The sequence below is a fragment of the Vulpes lagopus genome, chromosome 8 (assembly GCF_018345385.1).
Source record: "Vulpes lagopus strain Blue_001 chromosome 8, ASM1834538v1, whole genome shotgun sequence".
In the NCBI taxonomy this organism is placed as follows: domain Eukaryota; kingdom Metazoa; phylum Chordata; class Mammalia; order Carnivora; family Canidae; genus Vulpes; species Vulpes lagopus.
Genome location: NC_054831.1, coordinates 86,252,290 through 86,271,889, shown reverse-complemented (window position 1 = coordinate 86,271,889; position 19,600 = coordinate 86,252,290). Strand labels below are relative to the sequence as shown.

Here is a 19,600-nt window from a genome sequence, read left to right as displayed (position 1 = left end):
AATGTATGAACTGGGTTTATGAAATTGTTACTGACAGCAGCAAAACTTCCAGGGCAGGAGGGAGCAAAGAAATAGCAAATATTTTTCCAAGGCTCAGCCTTATACTTTTCCTGGAAATTTCCAAGCAGTTATTCAGTTAGCCATTCAGCTTCTCAGTAGCAGGGGCTCTCCTCCACTCTGAAGGCGAAAACTCCTCTCTGTGCTCCTCCTTCTGCCCGCTTTGGAGGTCAGTACGCACATTCACTGTCCATAGAAATGGGCCAATCATACTTCTGCCAAGGATAGTGGAAGCCATGTATACTTGGAATCCAATGAGGCACCATTATCCTGTTATTCTGTCTGGCACCATTATCCTGTTATTCTATATCACAGATGAGGAAAACGAGGCTCCCCAAAGTTAAGTGATTAAAGAGCAGAGTCTCTGGGTCTCTGATCACCTCACTTCAAGCCCAAGTGATCTCCTTACAAGATCAGTGATTTTTAAGCTGTTGGGTTCCCCAAGTCAATGAGAGAAGCCAGGGGAGACTAAGCAGGCAGGGTCTCCACACTGACCAGCCAGGTGACTGGCACAAAGCCACACCTGATGCATACCTACTTGCTGAATGCATGAATGAATGAATAAATGGATAAATCAATGCTTCAGTGTCCCTTTGTACCTGTATTGGAGCTCTAGGTAAGATGTCACTATAAAGAAAGAAAAAAAAGTTTCCATTATATGAAATCAAAGTCTGAGTAGATTAGAACTAGAGCAGACAATGTTGACTGCCAGCCCCCACCCCCGCCCCAACTACTAGTGGATGTTTGATGCCAAGCTGGTGTTGGGACGGTGGAGAGAAGGGACAGGGTAACAGGCAACGTAAGAAATTAATTTTTTAATTAATGTTAATTAAAAAGAAACCTGGAACCATGGCTATCACCTGGATCACTGGATACCCTAGATCACTGCTTCACTCTAGTACAGAAGTCCTTACTGTGTAGTCCTTAGACCTTGTGATTAGTAGGCAAAACCTTGTGTATGGGCATTTTTCTAGACAGGAGATACGAAGTCCTTATTAGATTCTCTAAGGAATATGTTAACCTATAAAAAGTTATGCTGTTCTGGTCTCAGTCACGGCCTCAACCTCTACAAACATAGACAATTTTATTTTATTATTTTTTTTCTAAAGATTTTATTTATTTATTCATGAGAGAGAGAGAGAGAGAGAGAAAGAGAGAGAGAGAGAAAGAAAGGCAGGGACACAGGCAGAGGGAGAAGCAGGCTCCATGCCAGGAGCCTGACGCAGGACTCGATCCTGGGACTCCAGAATCACACCCTGGGCCAAAGGCAGGCGCTGAACCACTGAGCCACCCAGGGATCCTCCCCCCCGCCCACCCTTTTTTGTTTTATAATTTTAATCATAAGGAGCCAGAACATATTATCACCAAGGAAAAGGCAAGATTTGAAAAGACTGACTTGGACTGACTTGGACATGGCAGGTTTGTGGAAGGGCTAGGATCTGGATCTGGAGTCTATATCATATTCATTTTTTTTTAATGTTCTTTTTAATATACCAATAGTTCCTAACCTGGGATCCATGGCTGGGCTCCAAGATCCATGAATTGGCCAAATTGCATGCAAAATTAGGAGGATGTACACTTTCTTATGAGGAGTCAATGTTCTCACCACATTTTCAAAGGGGTCTATGAGCTAAATAAGATGAAGGCTCACTGAGATCCTCTCTGTGGGTCCTTGGTTCCGCCTTCCCTGCGGACCCTGGACAACTGATGGGTACAACTGTTTCTGTTCTGAGGCAACAGACGTCTGGTCGGAGTGGGGATGTAGACACTCGAGGTGAGTGCTCTCAACATGCACCATGCAACCACCTCCTAACATGGGGACACTTAGCTCTTTTCCCAGTAACAGGCAGGGAGTGACACAGGGTGCATGGTGACAGGTGAGCATGCTGAACAGGAAGGTTACAGAAACTTCTTCGCATCAGCCAAGATGTCAAAGCTGAGACTTCAGACATGCTCAGAACGGTTTTCAACCAAGATGGGCTCTGTCCCCTGGGAGATTGAGGGGGCAGGCAAGCCAGCCAACATGCAGTTAAGTGTCGTCTCAATTTGGAAAGCGCAGAGGGACATTTTTTATCAATAGTCAGCCGTTCTCCAGCACCGGGAGTGCAGTGCTTACTTGGAGCCTGGGGGCAGCTCTGAGATTGGCAGGCAGCCTCCTTGTCTGTCACCCAACGTCAGCTTGGCAGCTCACTGACCCTACCTCTCCTCTGGCTGAACAAGTATGAGATGGCAACCACTACCCATGGGACTCTGTAGAGAACCAAATCCCCAAAGGAAGACAGAAGAGGAAGGGAGTTGTTTTAGCATGGGCTCGGCCTGGCACCTAGTATGCACCTAGAAAATAGGTCAATTCTTTCCAGTTCCTACTAAGCATGGAGTACAATGTATGGGTGGGGGAAGGAGGGAGGCATGATCAGAAACATTCATTCAACAAACCCCTTTGTATTTATTGAGTGATTACTATGTGTCAGAAATAGCACTAGAAATAGCAGTGGGTAGATTAGATCCAGAATAGATATAGAATCTTTCATGCAACAAATATTTAAAGCACCTACCCTGTGCTAGCTAGACTTGGTGCTGTCAAGTGGAGAGGGGGCAATGCATAAAATCACTCATTCTTTGAATAAATATTTACTGAACATAGTTACTAAGTACCCTACACTGTGTTAGCACTGAAGATACAATGATGAATCAAACAGCCTTGTTCTGACTGCAACATCAGGACTCCCTAGAAACCATATCTCTGGATAACAAAACTGAGGCAGCAGAGAACTGCACAAAAGTCTCACTGCTGAGGGTATGAGGTCCCCAGGCTTGGGTCCCGCAATATCTTAACCCAGGCTGGCCCTCCTGGCAGGGGCCACTTTCCTGCCCTCCCCCTCCTGTTCCCTTTCAGGGCACTGGCAGTGAGTCATTAATAATGGAATTTTAATGGCAAAAGCACAGCAGGGCCTGGGTATGTGGATGGAGCCCATCCCCTGGGGGCTGTGTGGCAATCACAGTGACTGAACAGCCAAGGATTTTTGGGCCCCTGACAACATCTCTCTTATGACTCTCCCTTTTTTCCTGTCTACGAGGAGAGCTTAAAAATATCCTACCTCCACGTTTGGCACCCCAAATTGAATCAGTACTTAACTTGTAATGACTGAGAAGCATGGAGGGCTGCATCTGGTCATCAACACAGGACACGCCCTGTCCTGGAGCTGTCTGAACTGCTCCTTGCTCCCCAGAAGGAATCAGTAACCAAAATGATAATAGGAAAGAATGAGTCTGGAGAGTTGGGCTCTGCAAGAGGGCAGAAAATGCCATTTTACAGAAGGTGCTCCAGGAAGACTTATTGGCAGTCTGCATGGAGCTGAGCTCTGTGCTCAGCTCAGACTGGTAAACATTGGGTTAACTAAGTTCTTTACTGCAAGACTTCTTTGAACCTTAAAGATGCTGATGTACATTGTGAATCTATAAAAAAGGGATGTCTGGTACAGCGCTTCCCAAACTTATTTAACCACAGAATTTTTTTTTTTCCTCAGAGATTAGTGCATTGTACAGCTTAAAAACCTGAGCTCTAACCAATGTGTGTATGGAGCCTCTACCTGCTAAGTGCTGAGGATACCAAAATACAAAGACAACAAGGTCCCATATCCCAAGGCGTCATCTGTGGGAGGCAGCTGCATGAGGGGACCAGCATGCGGGTGGGGAGGCCAGTGTGCAGGGCAGCCTGGAAAGGGAGCAGCAGTCAGGGAAGGCACTGGAGCTGGAGGAAGCCAGTGGTGAGAGGAAGATGCTGGAAAAGTATGGCAGGACCCATCAGAGGTTGGGGAGGTGGAGAGGTGGGCAGCAGAGAGGGAACAACCCTCTCCTGCCCAATTCCTCCCACCTTTCAACTAGCCAAGCTAGGTGGTCTTTTCCATTTGAACAGTTACTAGAGGATCTGGTCCTCAGTCCCTCCCCCACCCCCACCCCTTCAACCACATCTATGCTATTGAACTTGGGCTAACATCCAGAAGCCAGGGAACAGCTATGCACAAATTCAGTAATTGGAGTCATTAGCGTTGACTCAGAAATTATTTTTTCCTAAGTCTCTCTCTTGGAGAAGCTTTTAAGATCCTTCAAATTAGTTAATGGAGAGTTTAGAAATGAGGCTGGAGCCTCAGCTTTCAGTTCCCCCTGCCCAGCCCCCAGCTCTCCCCAACACACTCAAGGGCAACAGTGATGAGATAATCCGGTATCTATTTTATTAAACTCCCATCCATTTCTAGCATACTCTTTATACTCTTTACAAACAAGGATCTCAAAATCTACACTTTCCTGCTCCAAGCCTCCAGGTGTTCAGTCTCCGTTTCCTTCCTCACATTGGCAGGATGACAGTAACACTTCTATGTAAAGCCACTGTGTGAAATCGTGCAAGGGAGCCCCTGGGCCAGGAATCAGAGGGTCTGGGTCTTCTCCTGGCCTGATGACTCATAAAGCCATGTAACCGTGGCACCACTCTGCGTCCCCAGGCTGAAGTGAGGACCAAGGTCCTTTCTGCAGTGAAAGGCCCCATGTGAGCTCAGTAGGGTAGGAGGGCAGACACCAACACCTTTGGTCTATAGCTGAGAAAACAATGCAGCAGGTCGGGTCACTGCTTCAAGGTGACATGGCCAGGACCTGGGTCTTCACATACTTTCTTCTTCTTTACTGTACTGGGGCAGGTGCTTGAGGTTCTTTAGGGAGTTGAGTAGGTAACTGGCCTCTGCTTTGGGATTCAAGTTGTGGTATCTCTCTGAGAACCCACAGACTCCCTTCCTCGGGGCTGAAGTGAGGAGGTCTGAAAAAGTCAAGCAGACACATCAAGCATGTAGGCAAGAAACTCGTTCCTTTCAGATTAAAGGTGAAACAGGAGACGGTCCTGAATCCATGGGGGACGAACAAAAGCAGATGTTGGGACTCATCTTGACAATGGCAAGTGTTCCCTAAGTTTTAACCATTCGTGGAACTACTCTTGCAGTTTGTGCCACCTCTCTGGATCTGTCTCCCCTTTATCCAATTTCACAAGGCTTTTCTTTGAATGGATTATTTTTTTTGAATGGATTATTTTTAATATCTGTCAAACTACGATGTGCTAGTCACATTTTGCATTATATATTAAATATCCAACGACTAAGATAGAAAATATTAATTAGGCAGGTGGGTGGCTCAGTCGGTTGAGCGTCTGCCTTCGGCTCGTCATGATCCTGGGGTCCTAGGATCGAGCCCCATGTAGGGCTCTCTGCTCAGTGGGGAGTCTGCTTCTCCTTCTCCCTCGGTTACTCCTCCCTTTGCTTGTGCTCTCTTGCTCACTCTCTCAAATAAATGAGTAAAATTAAAAAAAAAAAAAAGAAAAGAAAATATTAATTGGTGTAGCTAAAATCCTCTTGTGAACCACCAGGGCACACACGTCAGTTGGTGGCAAAAACTGAAGTAGTCTGAGCCTGAGGAAACTGAGACATGGGAGGGAATAGGTAAGGGGTTTACTCAAGGTCATAGGCCAAGGTGAGGACCAGGGTCTCTGGACCTTTCAGGAGAGTTTTTCACAGGTCACTGAATGAATCCCTTCTGTGCACAGAACCAGGAATCACTGTGAATGTTTCCACTGCTCATCTGGGAGGCGACCAACTGGGGAAAAGGTCAAAGTCATTTATTAGCCATGCACTTGAGAACCTCAGTGTCCACTGGCATTTCCACCTTGGAAAGGGTCACTGACACCTATTTTTGTTACCATCCACCCTCTCCACTCTCCCCCTTGCCCCCAAACACCAGTGGGAGAGGCACCAGTGACCCATGTCCGACCTCACCTTAGCCAAAACCAAGGCTGACGAGACTCCTTTCCAAGGGGTAGTTGTGTCGGGGGAGGGCCCTGCTGAGGGCCCCAGGGCTGGCTCCAAGATGCCCACTTTTCCAGTGGAGGCCAAGGTTCCCTGTGCTCGAGGCGTGTGGGAGGCGAGAGGCTCCTGCCAGTAGCGTATTGAGGCTGAGGAGGGAGGGGCTGGAGAAGGACTTCAATCCTGTAACTGCCGGGTCACTGGGCCCCAGGGCTGTGAGGAGAAGCGAGAGCAACTCTGACACACAGTGTTGGTTCCTACTTTGGAGCAAGTACTTCTTAAAGGACCTAGCTGCCTCTGGAATTGTCAATCCAGGCCAGCCCAACCAACTCATGAGTGAGCAGGGCTTGTAGAGCCCTCAGAGGGCAACTCAGGGCAAGGAGGCAGTCTTGTAATACTGTCCCTCCCGAAAAATCATCAGAGTAGCTACCACTTCCTCAATACCTGCTGGGTGCCAGGTTGGGTTGTGCTAAGCCCTCAAGAGTCCTCTCAATTAATCCTTACCTCCGAGTAAAGCACCAGGACCACCTTCACTTTCAGAAGTGAAGAACCTAAGACATGGAGTCCGAGCTCAGAGGCAGAGGGGTTAAAACTCAGGTGCATCTGACTAAAAAAAGTGTGCTCTTCCCCATCATGGAGGCAGGAAATGCCAAGTGGACCAAGGGCTACTGCCACCCCTTTCTCCATCGCAGGGCACTCTGCTCAGGGGAGGGAAGCCACATGTACCTTTAGCGGCTGCCTCCGTGGAGAAAAGGGTCTGCAACCTCTCGCGGGCAGGTTCATTGCCCAGGGCCGCTGACTGCTGGTAACATCTCACAGCCTCTCCCAGATTCCTCTGCACACCAAGGCCCTTCTCATAGCAAATCCCCAAGTGGTACCTGCTCTGGGAGTCCTAAAGGGGAAGTGACAGACAGGCACGCAGGCAGGGGTGAAGAACTGAAATGCTAAGGTGGGAGGATGGTGGCACAGTCAGGCATGCCCGGGCTTCATCCGGCAGGTTCAAGGCCCAGCTCTGACCCTCCCTGTCCCAAGGGAGCTCAAGGACGAAAAGCCAGAGGCCCACATTTTCCCAACACAGATGAGACGGAGATCCTTCTGCCCAGGGAGATTCGAGCCAGAGCTGCCCAGGCAGCTTCTGTCACTGAGGCCGGCACTGAAGGCAAGCATAAGTGAGGGCCACAGGGAGCAACCAGCCCACCTATGGGGAACCTGGGGGTCAGGCTCCTACTTAAGGTGGAAGAGTCCCAGGGTCAAGAGCAGAGGCTTGGCTTCCCAAAGGCATGCCCTGCATGCTTTTCTGAATCTCTGCTGAGTCGCTGCTGCAACACATACATTACAGAGAATGTTCCTCCTTTGGAAGTTTAAAAGGCTCTAGATCCTCTCTCCTCTGAGAACGAGAAGCCAGTAGCAGGGAGGGCTTTGGAGCACAATCTGGAGAGCCAGCCAGCCTGGGTTCCAATTGTGGCTCTACCACCTGCTGTGGTGGAACCTCAGACATTATTCTATGCCTCCATGCCTTGGTTTCCTCATCCATAAAGTGGGAAATAATAATAGTACCTACTACCTTACTGCATTATTATGAGAATTACATGTTAATACATGAAAAGTGCTTAGATTATTGTGATTAGGGGGACACCTGGTCCCTCAACCACTGACTCAGTGGTTGAGCATCTGCCTTTGGCTCAGGACATGATCCTAGAGTCCCGGGATCGAGTCCCACATCAGGCTCCCTGCATGGAGCCTGCTTCTCCCTCTGCCTGTGTCTCTGCCTCTATCTCTCATGAATAAATAAAATCGTAAAAAAAAAATTACTGTGATTATTTTCACACTTTCAGTTGCCCACATCATTAATCTCTCCCTCTTTGGTGGAATAGTATCATTATATTGAAGCCCCCAAGTTTAAATTTTATTTTAAGATTTTACTTATTTATTCTTGAGACAACCACTGAGCCACCCAGGTGCCCCTCAAGCCCCCAAGTTTAAAAAAGCAAAATACTCTGTTGATTCCCAACCATGGTCCCATTTCTCTTCTACCTTCTAGCATCAAAGTTCTGGACAGAGTTTCTGTAACAGGCATGCCTAAGTCTACATAATAAATATGGTGGACTCATGGCCATAGACCAGCTTAGCATATAGTACTGAATACTCCTAAGGCCAAAACACCCACCCTGCAACACTGCTCAGTACAAACCTACAAAGACACAACTCCTATTAGAATGGGTGTGAGGACTGTGCCCAACACAGCATTACTTAGCATCCCTTTGTGCACTTCTCCTTCTAGCATGCTGGGTGACTAAAGCAGGCCAAAGTGCCCCCAGGCTTGTCCAGCACACAAAGAAGGCAAAGCACCTTCAGCCTGAGGAAGGCTCTGGGGATCTATCAAGGAAGGCAGGCATAGAGGCAGTACTGGCCAGTGACACTGGTCCCCTTCAGATGGCAATGACAGATAACAGAGTAAAAATAAGAAAGTATTCTGATGCCCAAGAGTACACTGCGGCTATCATTGTATTGGCCAGAAAACACAGAGAACAGCAGCAGCCCCTATGAAGAGCAATTCTAGTACATGCACATGGTTTGCTTTCATCCAGTACTTCTAGTCCTTCCAGATGGAACAGCAAAAAACAAAAAAACAAAACAAAACAAAACAAAACAAAAAAACAAACAAACCCAAAAAAACAAAAAAATCACAGTCAAGGACACTTGAGGAATATAGCAAACCAGAGACGTCTTTGGTGATTCACACTGGGGTAAAGCTCTGAGATGTCCTGCATTAAAGACACCTGTGTAACTCAGTATTTCCCTAACCCCTCTGAACATGTTTTTCCTGCTATTACTTATAAACACTCCATGTAACTAATACAGTGGAGAACAGACTCTGGGTCTTGCAGGCTGGATGCCAATGCCCCCAGACATCTACCCCACCCCCTAAAACTACTCAGCGTCTTCCAATTTCCCTGAATTGCACCACTCGTGATGATGTACCTGCCCTGTGCACAGCTTACCAAGTGCTTGCACATTGTGACCTCAGATTTTGATCCTCACAACCGCCACCCTGTGAGGCAGTAGGCAAGCGAGGCATTCAGGACTACCCTGATTTTTGAGATAAGGAAAAACAGGGAAACAAGATGCTACCAGCCAGAAGTGTGCTGGTAAATGTAACGACTGGCTTTCCAGGGAAATGAGCCCGGCTTTGTAGCATTTAGTAATTTCTGCCATGCAAACACTCCTCCCATAAGCTGATTTTAAGCCACCAACCCCTTTTTGCAGACTGGTGTAAGCCAGCTCCACCACACCCACTGGACCTGCCCAGGGGTCACACAGTAAGTCCGTGACAATTAAGACTCGAAGCTGGCCCAGTGTTCCTCCTGTGCACAGTGGAGCTTGGCACCAGTTCCCAAATCCCCTCCTTCATCAGACTCGCTCCCCAACAAGCCCCGATGCTGGAGAGCGCATACCCCATTGTTGGCTGCAAGCCAAAAGTATTTCACAGCTCTCTGCTCATCCAGGTGTGGCTCCTTGGTGAAAAGCACGCCAAGGAAGGCTTGAGCCTGTGGGTAAGTCGAGAAAGGAGAAAGGTTATCTTGGTCACTCCAGGCCTTACATGCTCCAAGGGCTCAGGAGAGACCCCCTCTCAGGCACTCACCTCTCTCAAGCCTGAGTCTGCAGCCTGCTTCAGCATAGATACTGCCCTCTGCTGCTCAGGACCCCACTCGGAGGCTGGGCCTTGCAGCAGGCACCTGGCATAGCGGTACTGAGCCAGGCTGTGGCCCTGGCTGGCAGCCAGCTGGTAAGAAAGGACTGCCTGGGATAAAAGGAGGGACACCCAGTCAACTGGTACCTCTGTAAGCCAGCTTTCCCTCTGAGTGAAATTTGTAAAAACTGTTCTAATTAAACAGTACATAATCAATACAGATTAGTCAGAAAATACAGATAAGCCAAAATTTCAAAATACAGATAAACTGAAAATAGAAACACAAAATCCCAAGAAATTCTGCCTCCTAAAGATCATTCTCTGTTCACCTTTTCATTTACAGCTTTGCAAATTTCTTCCCACATACACAGGTATTTATACATACACACATACACTCACATACACACACACACACACACACACACACATATATAATGTGAGTATAGAGAGAAAGAAACAGAGTGAGAGAACAATAGTCACAATTTTCTAACCTATTTTTTCACTTAACAATATACCAGGAATGTCTTTCCCTGCCAGTAAATATAGATCTACTGCCTCATTTTTAAGGCCCACATAGATATTATTAACCAATTCACAACTGAAGGAATTTCAAATTGTTTTCCTTTTTTTCTTTTGCCATGATATACAATTCTAAGAAATACATTCTTATATATAACATCTTTGTGTACTCATCCTACTTTTTTAGGATGAATTAATCCATTCATCAACATAAGATTCTAGGTCCTGAGGATATGGCTGCAAAGAAAAAAGACAAAGTCTGTGGCCTCCTTTTGAATCTAGTTTCCTAGAAGTTAGGAGCTTGTTATTTTTCTCTCATGGCTGAGAGAGAGAAGCTGAACTCCCTCCAAGGTGGGCCCACTGCTCATTTCTGGAGGTCAGCTCTGGGCAGTGCAGCTCCAGGGGGCAGGCCTGGGGCCAGGGAGAAGGTGCAGTACCTTGCCGAGGTTCCTGGGGGTGCCCCTGCCATGCTCGTGACACAAGCCCACGTTGTACTGTGCTTTGCTGTAGCCATGGTCTGCTGCTTTCTGGAAGTAAGAAAAGGCTGCCGTGTAGTCCCCACTCCTCACGTTCTCTGTCCCTGCAGAAAGCACAGGGCAGAAACCCAGCTTCTTCCGTGAACTTCCCCACATCCTTGGCCACATGCTCACAGGCTGCTTCCTTGCTTTTTGGAGCTAGACACTTTGCATGTTTCCATCCTCCCAATATTTCACTGGTTTGCCAGAGACAGCAGTGGGGTCTGCCCTCCTATACAACATCCTCCTCTTGGTGACAGCATCCCAATTTCCCTCTGGCAGCAGCCCTTCCCCACCACCCCATGTTGGCAATCAATGTGCTGGGCTCTTCCCAACCACTAAGTCCCTCTCTCAGAAATCTGAATCTCAATCTGGTTGAGGCATGAGAAAAAAACAGCTTTTGCAGGTTTATTCTGACAGCAGCACTCTGAAGACCCTGTCCCTAAGTTATTACCCCCAGGGATCCCTGGGTGGCTGGGATCCCTGGGTGGCGTAGCGGTTTGGTGCCTGCCTTTGGCCCAGGGCGCGATCCTGGAGACCCGGGATCGAGTCCCACGTCGGGCTCCCGGTGCATGGAGCCTGCTTCTCCCTCTGCCTGTGTCTCTGCCTCTCTCTCTCTCTGTGTGTGACTATCATAAATAAATTAAAAAAAAAAAAGTTACTACCCCCAGGATCCCAGGAACTTCCCTGACTTCTGTCCTTTCTGAGACTTGGGATGTCAATAGATCCTAATGGAGTCCTTCTGTGCCTAAGTTAGCCAGACTGGTGGGGGGGGCGTCTGGGTGGCTCAGCCCATTAAGTGTCATGATCCTGGGACTGAGATCCCTCCTCAGCAGGAACTCTGCTTCTCCCTCTGCCTCTCACCTGACTCATGCTCTCTCTCTGTCTCTCAAATAAATAAATAAGATCTTAAAAAAAAAAAAAAAAAAAAAAAGCTAGCCAGAGTGGGTTTAGGCTGCCTGTAACCAACTAAATATAACTGGTAACAACTGATACTGTTAATCCTGCTTTAGGAGGAAATCGTGAGAGAGAATGTGAGACAACTGTGACCTGAACTTAGGTGTGTCTGACAGCAAAGCCCATGTTCATTTTATCATCCAAACGATCAAGCAGACAAAAAAACAGGGAAGGGGCTGGGCACAGCTGAGTCCCAATTCAAACCTTTGCTCAAGCTGTCTCTCCTGCCCAGGGTATCTTTCTGCCTCCACTATCAGGCCTTCCCAGCCTATTTCGCCTCTGGAACCTTCAGACCACACTCAGACTTTATACATTCTCTTGGCATTTACTTAATATACAAGCCTTTTTCTATGAACTAAACTGTTTCCAGAGTACAAGCCCTGTCTCCTCAATTAGACTGCAAAATCCTGGAGGCAGAAGGAGAAAAAGAATGTAGAAGAAATAACTTTGCATAGGGTGAAAGCTCTATACAAATGCAAAATATTATTATGGCTTATGCTCCCTTTGTGTTCAGCCACACTGCTTAGCATTGCTGAATAAATGAATATATGAATGAAGGAATGGGCAAGAAAATTCTCAGAAGAGACTGTCTGCCCATCAAAATCACAAAAAGCTAATGAGGCAGAAGCCAGGTTCCATTCAGCCCATAGTGAATTAAAGTCACCTCCCTGCTGCCTGAAAATTCACTGTCCAGGATTCAGAAAGAGCCCTCTGTCCTTGAGAAGACCCAAGAGGACGAAGGAACCCACCCTGTCCCCATTCCCCAGCCGGGCTCTCTCATCCATCTCTCTTCTCTGTCTCCTCTGCCTCGAACCTAAACCAGGTCACCATGAGGCTTTACTATGCTATCAGTAACAGCTCCAACCCAGTCTCCCCCCGTTTCCTCTGGCATCCATACAACTGCCAGAGAAATGTGAAAAAGTAACTCAGATCATGTAACAGCACTCCCTGCTCCAGTGTAAAACCCTCCACTGACTTCTTATCTCACCTAGGAAATCCATTCCTCCTTGGCTCAGAAGGCTTTGCCTGATCTAGCCCCTCCCTGCTTCTCTGACTTCTTTTTCTAATATTCTGGTCATCTCTAAGCTCCAGCCACACTCACCTTTCTTTTGTTCCTTTAACAAGCAAAACTGAATCCTGCCTCAGGACCTTTGTACTTGCTGTTCCCGCTGTTTGGAAAGCTCTTTCTCTAGATGGAAACAAGACTGGCTTGGTGTGTCAGTCAAGTCTCAGCACAAAGTTCTTCCCATCAGTAAGGACTTCCAAATCCAAAATCGCTCCTTCCCCAGGTCACAGACACATCCCCTATTGATTTTTCTCTATGGCATTTACCACCATCTGAAATTCTCTTTGACAATGTACTGTTTTTCTTCCTCTCCCAATTCACCTGTCAGCTCCATGATGGTAAGGATTCTATCTTAGGAATCACTGTATCCCTGACACCTAAAACAGGGCCTAGCAAAAGAAATGAATCCCAGCTTCTCACCGCTCTGCCCATTATCTGAGTCACCACGTTAAAAGGCATGGCCCTTAAGCCAAGCCACCATGCAGAACAAGACAAATGGTGGAGGGGCGCCTGGAGTCTCCGGATGTGAGTAAGAGGTTCCTGCTTGTACACTTGGGGGCTTGCTCCAAATCTCAGGAGCCTATCCTTGCCTAAATGTGTCAGAAAATTCAAGGTATCCTCCAAGATTTTCTCTTCTCCTTCTTACACAGTGACAGAATTTCCAGGTAACGGCACCTGGGTGGTTCAGCGGTTGAGCATCTGCCTTCAGCTCAGGTCCTGATCCTGGGATCCTGGGATTGAGTCCCGCATCGGGCTCCCTGCAGGGAGCCTGCTTCTCCCTCTGCCTGTGTCTCTGCCTCTGTGTGTCTCTCATGAATAAATAAAATCTTAAAAAAAAAAAAAAAAAAAAAAAAAGAATTTCCAGGTAAGCCCATGGTCATTCAGCTAAAGGCTACATTTCCTGGTCTCTGCAAGTAAGTGTGGCCATAAGCCTACATTCTGGACCTTGAGATGGAAGCCAGTTTTAAGAATGGCAGAATCGGGATCCCTGGGTGGCGCAGTGGTTTAGCGCCTGCCTTTGGCCCAGGGTGTGATCCTGGAGACCCGGGATCGAATCCCACGTTGGGCTCCCGGTGCATGGAGCCTGCTTCTCCCTCTGCCTATGTCTCTGCCTCTCTCTCTCTGTGTGACTATCATAAATAAATAAAACTTAAAAAAAAAAAAACTTGAAAAAAAAAAAAGAATGGCAGAATCATGAGGATGGGTCCCCTGACACACTGTGCCACCATGCCACCACTTGGTTTACCTACCTGGGAGAAAATAAACTCTCTCTTGTTTAAACTACTCCCTACCCTAATTCTGTTTGACTAGCCCCATACCCCTTCCACTTTTCCTATCTGCCTGCCTTGATGCAGGGTCCACCCAGTTACCCAGGAAGTTGAAAGCAATGGAAACAGTGAGCTGGAAGAGCTGCTGAATGGAAGTCACAGCCTCCTCAAGGGAAACAGTTTTTGATTTATCTTGTTCCTGAGGAAGAAATATAAAGATTCATCATGGGACTGTTCATTGGAACTGCCACCTGCCCAGGGGAATATTATGAGGATCCGGAGGCCAAATCTGAACAATACCTGCTTTTCTCCAGTGGGCTGAGGCTGGGCTGGCTTTTCCCTGGATCTGAAGCTACTACTGGTGTGCAGGAAGCTGAGATCACTGGGATCTGCAAGGAAAATGGGTGACACCCAGTCAGGGCAAGGAGAAAGAATGTGGTTTCTCCTTTTCTCCCAACATCCCAGTCTCGCCAGCCCCTCCAGCAGCACCACTGCCAGGAAACAAAATCATTCCCCAGAAAGCAGGGGCCCTGCAAGAATGACAATTCCCTTATCCAGAATACATAGCAACAAATGTCCATCTGTCCAATTACCCACCCCCTCTACCTTTTGCTGATTCTAGAAGGTAGAAACATACCTTCCTCAACGGGATCCTGAAGACTGGATGCCCTCAGAGAGCTGTGTGAAGAGAGGTTCTCGGGCGGAGTGGAGGGTTCTTCCTGGCCCAGCCTGGGTTCCCTGAGACCAGTATGCCTGGGAGCTGGGCCAGCAGGGCTGGGGAGGATGTGCCTCCGAAGTGCTGGAAAGACCCAGTAAGAGCAATCACATCAGAAGAGGGATCAGCTCGGTCTTTTCAGGCTTTACTGAGTGTTCCCTGAGATTTGGGGGAAGACTGTGGACTCTCCTGACACCTCCTTCACACACCTCCACCTCCCTTCTCCATTTCCTTTGCCACTTCCCTCTGTAGGGGTCAAGAGGGGCCCACACTTATGTGGATCTCCTGCCCTAGGTATAAATCATTCCTCTGCCTGAATTCTTCCAATGGTAAGGAGGCATCTATCTTATTCATTATTATAGCCCCAGTACCTGGCACTTTGTTTGATGATAGTATCAATCATGACTATAATCTTAAGAACAGGGATGCCTGGGTGGCTCGATGGTTGAGCGTCTGCCTTTGGCTCAGGGTGTGGTCCTGGAGTCCCGGGATCAAGTCCCACATCAGGCTCCCCATATGGAGCTTGCTTCTCCTTCCTCCCTGTGCTTCTCTCTCTCTCTGCCTCTGTGTCTCTCACAAATAAATAAATAAAATATTAAAAAAAAAATCATCATAAGAACAAGAACTGAAACTAATACTTACTGGGTACTTACTATGTGCCAGGCACTATTCTAACTCTTTGGCATGTATTAACTCCTTTACTTCTCCCCAAAACCTATGAGGTAGGTTTTATTATTATCCCATTTTATAGATGATAAAACTGAGGCACAATTAAGTTAAAAGTGACTTGTTCATGGACACAAGACTAGTATGCAACAGCTTTGGGGCTTGAACCCTGACACTAATTCTAGGGCCTTAACCACTAGGCAGCACTGCCTGGGTACCATGGTACATAATAGCTATTCAATGAAGATTCATTTATTAATGAATGACTAGCCAGAGAATGCCCCAACTGGCTGAGTGGTAAGCAGGAAGCCACACCCAGGATCTAAAGTGGCCTGGATCCCTGCGGGGCTCCCTCCATGGGAGGTGAGGGGAGGACATGGGAGGACACTGAAGGGCAGGTGTGGCCCACACCCTGGGTGGATAGAACTTCCTCACATTCTCCTTCCTCTGACTTCAGATAGGAAAGGCAAGGAGCTGCTGATGGCTCTTTTCCTGAGGTGTGTCAGAGATACTTCCTGGCCCAGAGAAACTCTCGGCCTAGCCCTCCTGTCCCTGGGACTAAGAACTCACAGGAGCACGGATGCCACAAGGGAGACGAAAGGAAATGGTCCAGGGGACTGTGCCAAGAGCCACGCTCCACTTGCTGAGGTCCTGCTGGTAGGGATGACTGGAAGTGGATCTGCCTTGCCAGCTGCAGGGCCAGCACAGCCAGGGTGCCCTGGGAAAGACAGCACGTCAGGGCCCGGCTTTGCACTCATCACCTCCTCCAGCCTCATCCTGCAGCTCACACATCACTTCCTTGAGAAACCTTTCCAGACTCCTGGCTGAGGCCAACTCATACTCTCCCAGTGCCCACACTTCCCCTGTAGAGCCCTGGTCACCCTGGTACTTAAATCATCACCTCAACAATTATTTAGCTAAGGTCTGTCTCTCCTGTTAGTCTCTAAGCACTACGAGGGTAGGAATCATGTCTGCTTTGCTCATCAATGTATCCCCGGAGCCTAGGAGAATACTAAAATAAAGAACTAATATATACATGCATGTATTTATTAAATGCATAATGAGTTAGTGAATAAATAAAGTCTAAGCAGGCAAGAAATAACGTGGTAAGCTGGGGCTTGGCCACAAATGCAGTGACAGGTTACAGGTCCCCATCAGGTTCAGTCTCTTTCCCTAGCCTGGAGTACAACTCTTCCCTTCCCTCTGCCCAAGCCACCCCACTACAGACACATTCACAGGTACAGACTTGCTGAAGGTGTCTCTTCTCTGACAGGTCTGTGGAAGACCTAAGCTAGCTCCTAGCCCAGTGAGTGTTTGCTTTTCTCTGTCCCTTCCTGTACACACCCAATACGTATTTATTACAATAGGCTTTGGGTACACTGGTAAAGACAAGTTACAGTCTCTGTCCTCATGCAGTTTACATTTTCACTGAGGGAGAAAAACAAAATTCGAGTACACAGAGAAATAAGCACAATAACTTTATGATAAATGCCAAAAAAGAAACAAACCAGGAGTTTACACAAAGCATAAGAGGGAGGTCTGACAAAATAGGGCATCAAGGAAAGCCTCTCTGTAGGGGTGATGGGTGAGCTGAAGCCAGAAGGAAGGGAAGGTGCCAGCATGTAATAACAGGGACGTGTATCCATGGCAGTGGGGACAGCTTGTACTCAGGATCTTTCACAAAGGCAGTGAGGGACAGCATTAAAACCCCTGGATTCCAGGTCCAGTTTCTAGAAGGACTCTCTGTGGAATTGCTCTAGGGCTCCAATCTTTGACAAATTGGGAAAATGCTCTGCTCTCCAAGGTACGCTATGCCCCTAGTCCACAGCTCCACAGAGAGAAGTGGCCCTGCCATGGAGACTCCAGGCTCCATTCTGTTGATGACACCAATATACAGATGAGTCAACTGATGCTCAGGGAAGTCAAGTCACCTGTCCAAAGTACACAGCATGGAAGTGATAGGGAAGACATGTGACAGAAGCAGAGGCACATGTGCAGAGCCTGCATGGCAGAGATTCTGCCTTGTTGGACCTAGTGTGCGCTACTGAGCACTGACTTTATAGATCAGGGTCAACAAATATTTTTTGAGCAACTAATCATGGACCAGGATCTGTCCTGTGCACACCCAAATACTTATTACAACAGGTGCTGGGTACACTGGCAAAGACAAGTTACAGCCTCTGTCCTCATGGAGTTTACATCTTCATTGAGGGAGAAAGAATTTGAGTACACAGAGAAATAAACAATAAGCTGTAGAGCACAGAAGCTAAGAGCATGAGCTCCTGAAGAAATGGCTTCCCTACTTCATAGCTTATGACCTTAAGCATGTTACCTAAAGTTTCAGAACCTGACTTCCCTTATCTATAAAATGGAGATTATATTTCCCTTCCAAGATATTTCTAAGGATTAAATATGGTAATGCATATATAATATTTGCATTAATACATAAGAAGTTAGCTAATTAGTATTATTCATTGTAAGCTTCATCAAGGCAAAAATCATATCTATCGTATTCTCCACTGTGTCACTAGCACATAAGAAAAATGCCTGGCTCAGAGGTATTAAAAAATGTTTATTGGAAAAAGGAGGAATAGGGCAGGGGGATGAGAAGCAGCAATACTTCCCCAAATAGGCTCCAATGCCATGGGTTAATCAAATTTTGAGTGTGGGGACAATGATGCCCTAGCTCTTGTTTCTAGGCTCTATTCCCATGCAGGATCATTCTCATCCACACAGAAGGTCAAGTACAGAGCTAGGGAAGCCTTACCCATGATAGGGCATCCCACAAGGAGTTTGAGGAAACACGGGTAGATATCCACTGGAAAGCATCCTTCCATCCATGGGACCTTGGGCCCCTGTTTGTGCCTGGGCCTGGGCCATGGGGGCCTGCCCTAGATAAAGCAAGAAAGGTTATCAACTTCTATCCCAAGTGAGAGGAGGAGACCAGAGGAAGAGATGGGTGACAGAATGGAAGTATCTCACCTGTCAAATCTGGTCACAGGGACCAGCAGGTTGGACGAGGCAGTCTGAGACCCATCTGGGTTGGTGGACTTGGGCGTTACCCCGCGGAGGCCAGGTCCCAGCAGTCGGGGAAGAACTGTGTAGAACAACAAAGATCAATCACCTCGACATGCACAGAAATGAGGCAGTTCTTAAACAGGCACATACGTGGGACTCTTGCTTAGTACAGTTTCTGAAGTGCCATCCTGAACCAATAAACCAGGATCACTCAGGGCATATTTTGAAGATGCTCCCCAGGTGTTCTGATGTCCTCCCAGCGCTGACAATTACTGTTACAACAAAATTACCAGACATTCACACACAAACTCCCTCCGCGTTTGAAGCTCCCCGTCCCCAAATCCCGCCCCTTCCCACTGGCCCCTCCTCTCCACTGGCCCCGCCTCATCTTTCAAAGACGCTGAGCACCAGCTATTTGACTCCTCCCCCTCCAATAGCCCCGCCCATCTCCGAGACTCTAAGCTCCACCCTCTTCCCCTGAGCCCCACCCACACCTCGAACTCCCGCGGCCCCTGACTGGCGGGTGCAGCCCCGCCCCCCCTAGGCCCTGCCTTCCCTCACCTCCAACCCCGCCTGCTAGTGCTCGGGCTGCGTCCTCTGGCCGGGCCTCTTCCTCCCGTTCGAAGTCTCAGCTGCCTAACGACCCGCGGCTCTGGCGCCCCTTACCTCGGCCCAGGAGTCCCGGGAGGCGCCACATGTCGCCAACAGCATAGGGAACTCGCAGTCCGGAGGCCGAGCCCAGACCCCGGGGCGGCGGCTCGACGGGCCGCTGCGGCACCCTCCGCGGGGCCGCGGACTGAGGAAGCGCTCGGCCGGCCAATTAGAAAGGAGAGCAGCCGGAAGGCGCGCGCCGCGCTGCCGGAAGTGGGGGTGCGGGCGTCTTTGGGGCTGGCGAGGAGGTGAACTGCGGCAAGGGCAGGGACGTGGGCCCCACCTCCCCGTGGCCGAGGGGCCCCCCGCCCGGAGGGGAGAGCGCGCGGCGGCGGGAGGTCGCAGGTGGCCAAGCCGGGCCGCGTCAGGAAAGGGACTGCGGGGACGCAGGGCTAGGGCGGCCTCGTAGCTGAGGAGGACTTTGCAAACGGCGTGGAAACGCGAACGGGGACAGTGTTCCCCAGCCCCGCCACTGGACGAGGCGGTGGAAGGAAGCCGGGGCCGGTGGGGGGAGGAGAGGAGCGCGAGCGTCCGACGGGAAGTCGGGAGTCCCAGCCGCCCCGGCCCGGCCCCGGCCCCGGCCCCCGCCCCGGCCCAGACCGACGGGGTGGGGTGAGCCTTCTGCCTCCGGGCTTCC

The 19,600-nt window shown here is 48.7% G+C and overlaps 1 protein-coding gene across 2 annotated transcripts; it reads right to left on the bottom strand.

Annotated features, from left to right (window-relative positions):
- Positions 1-4,267: 4,267 nt before the first annotated feature.
- On the bottom strand, positions 4,268-19,529 carry DELE1 (DAP3 binding cell death enhancer 1). 2 transcript variants are annotated; one of them, XM_041767590.1, is made up of 13 exons: positions 18,979-19,528; positions 18,277-18,391; positions 18,062-18,185; positions 15,865-16,012; positions 14,551-14,712; positions 14,214-14,302; positions 14,016-14,112; positions 10,545-10,687; positions 9,541-9,699; positions 9,353-9,445; positions 6,624-6,789; positions 5,871-6,110; positions 4,268-4,864 (listed from the first exon to the last, which is right to left on the bottom strand). In XM_041767590.1, exons 1-12 carry the CDS (start codon positions 19,007-19,009, stop codon positions 5,872-5,874), a joined length of 1,566 nt encoding a protein of 521 aa, XP_041623524.1. In that variant the 5' UTR covers positions 19,010-19,528; the 3' UTR covers positions 4,268-4,864; position 5,871. The 2 variants fall into 2 exon arrangements, with proteins under 2 accessions (XP_041623524.1, XP_041623525.1); XM_041767591.1 differs by lacking the exon at positions 4,268-4,864 and adding an exon at positions 5,305-5,691 and having other exon boundaries at positions 18,979-19,529.
- Positions 19,530-19,600: the final 71 nt, after the last annotated feature.

Excerpts from the sequence above, each read along its gene's own strand:
- DELE1 (XM_041767591.1), bottom strand. The coding sequence starts at position 19,009 with ATGTGGCGCCTCCCGGGACTCCTGGGCCGAG. Across the intron at positions 14,713-15,864 it reads CTTGTGGCATCCGTGCTCCT|CACTTCGGAGGCACATCCTC; the intron begins GTGAGTTCTTAG and ends GGGTCTTTCCAG. Across the intron at positions 9,446-9,540 it reads CAGACTCAGGCTTGAGAGAG|GCTCAAGCCTTCCTTGGCGT; the intron begins GTGAGTGCCTGA and ends ACTTACCCACAG.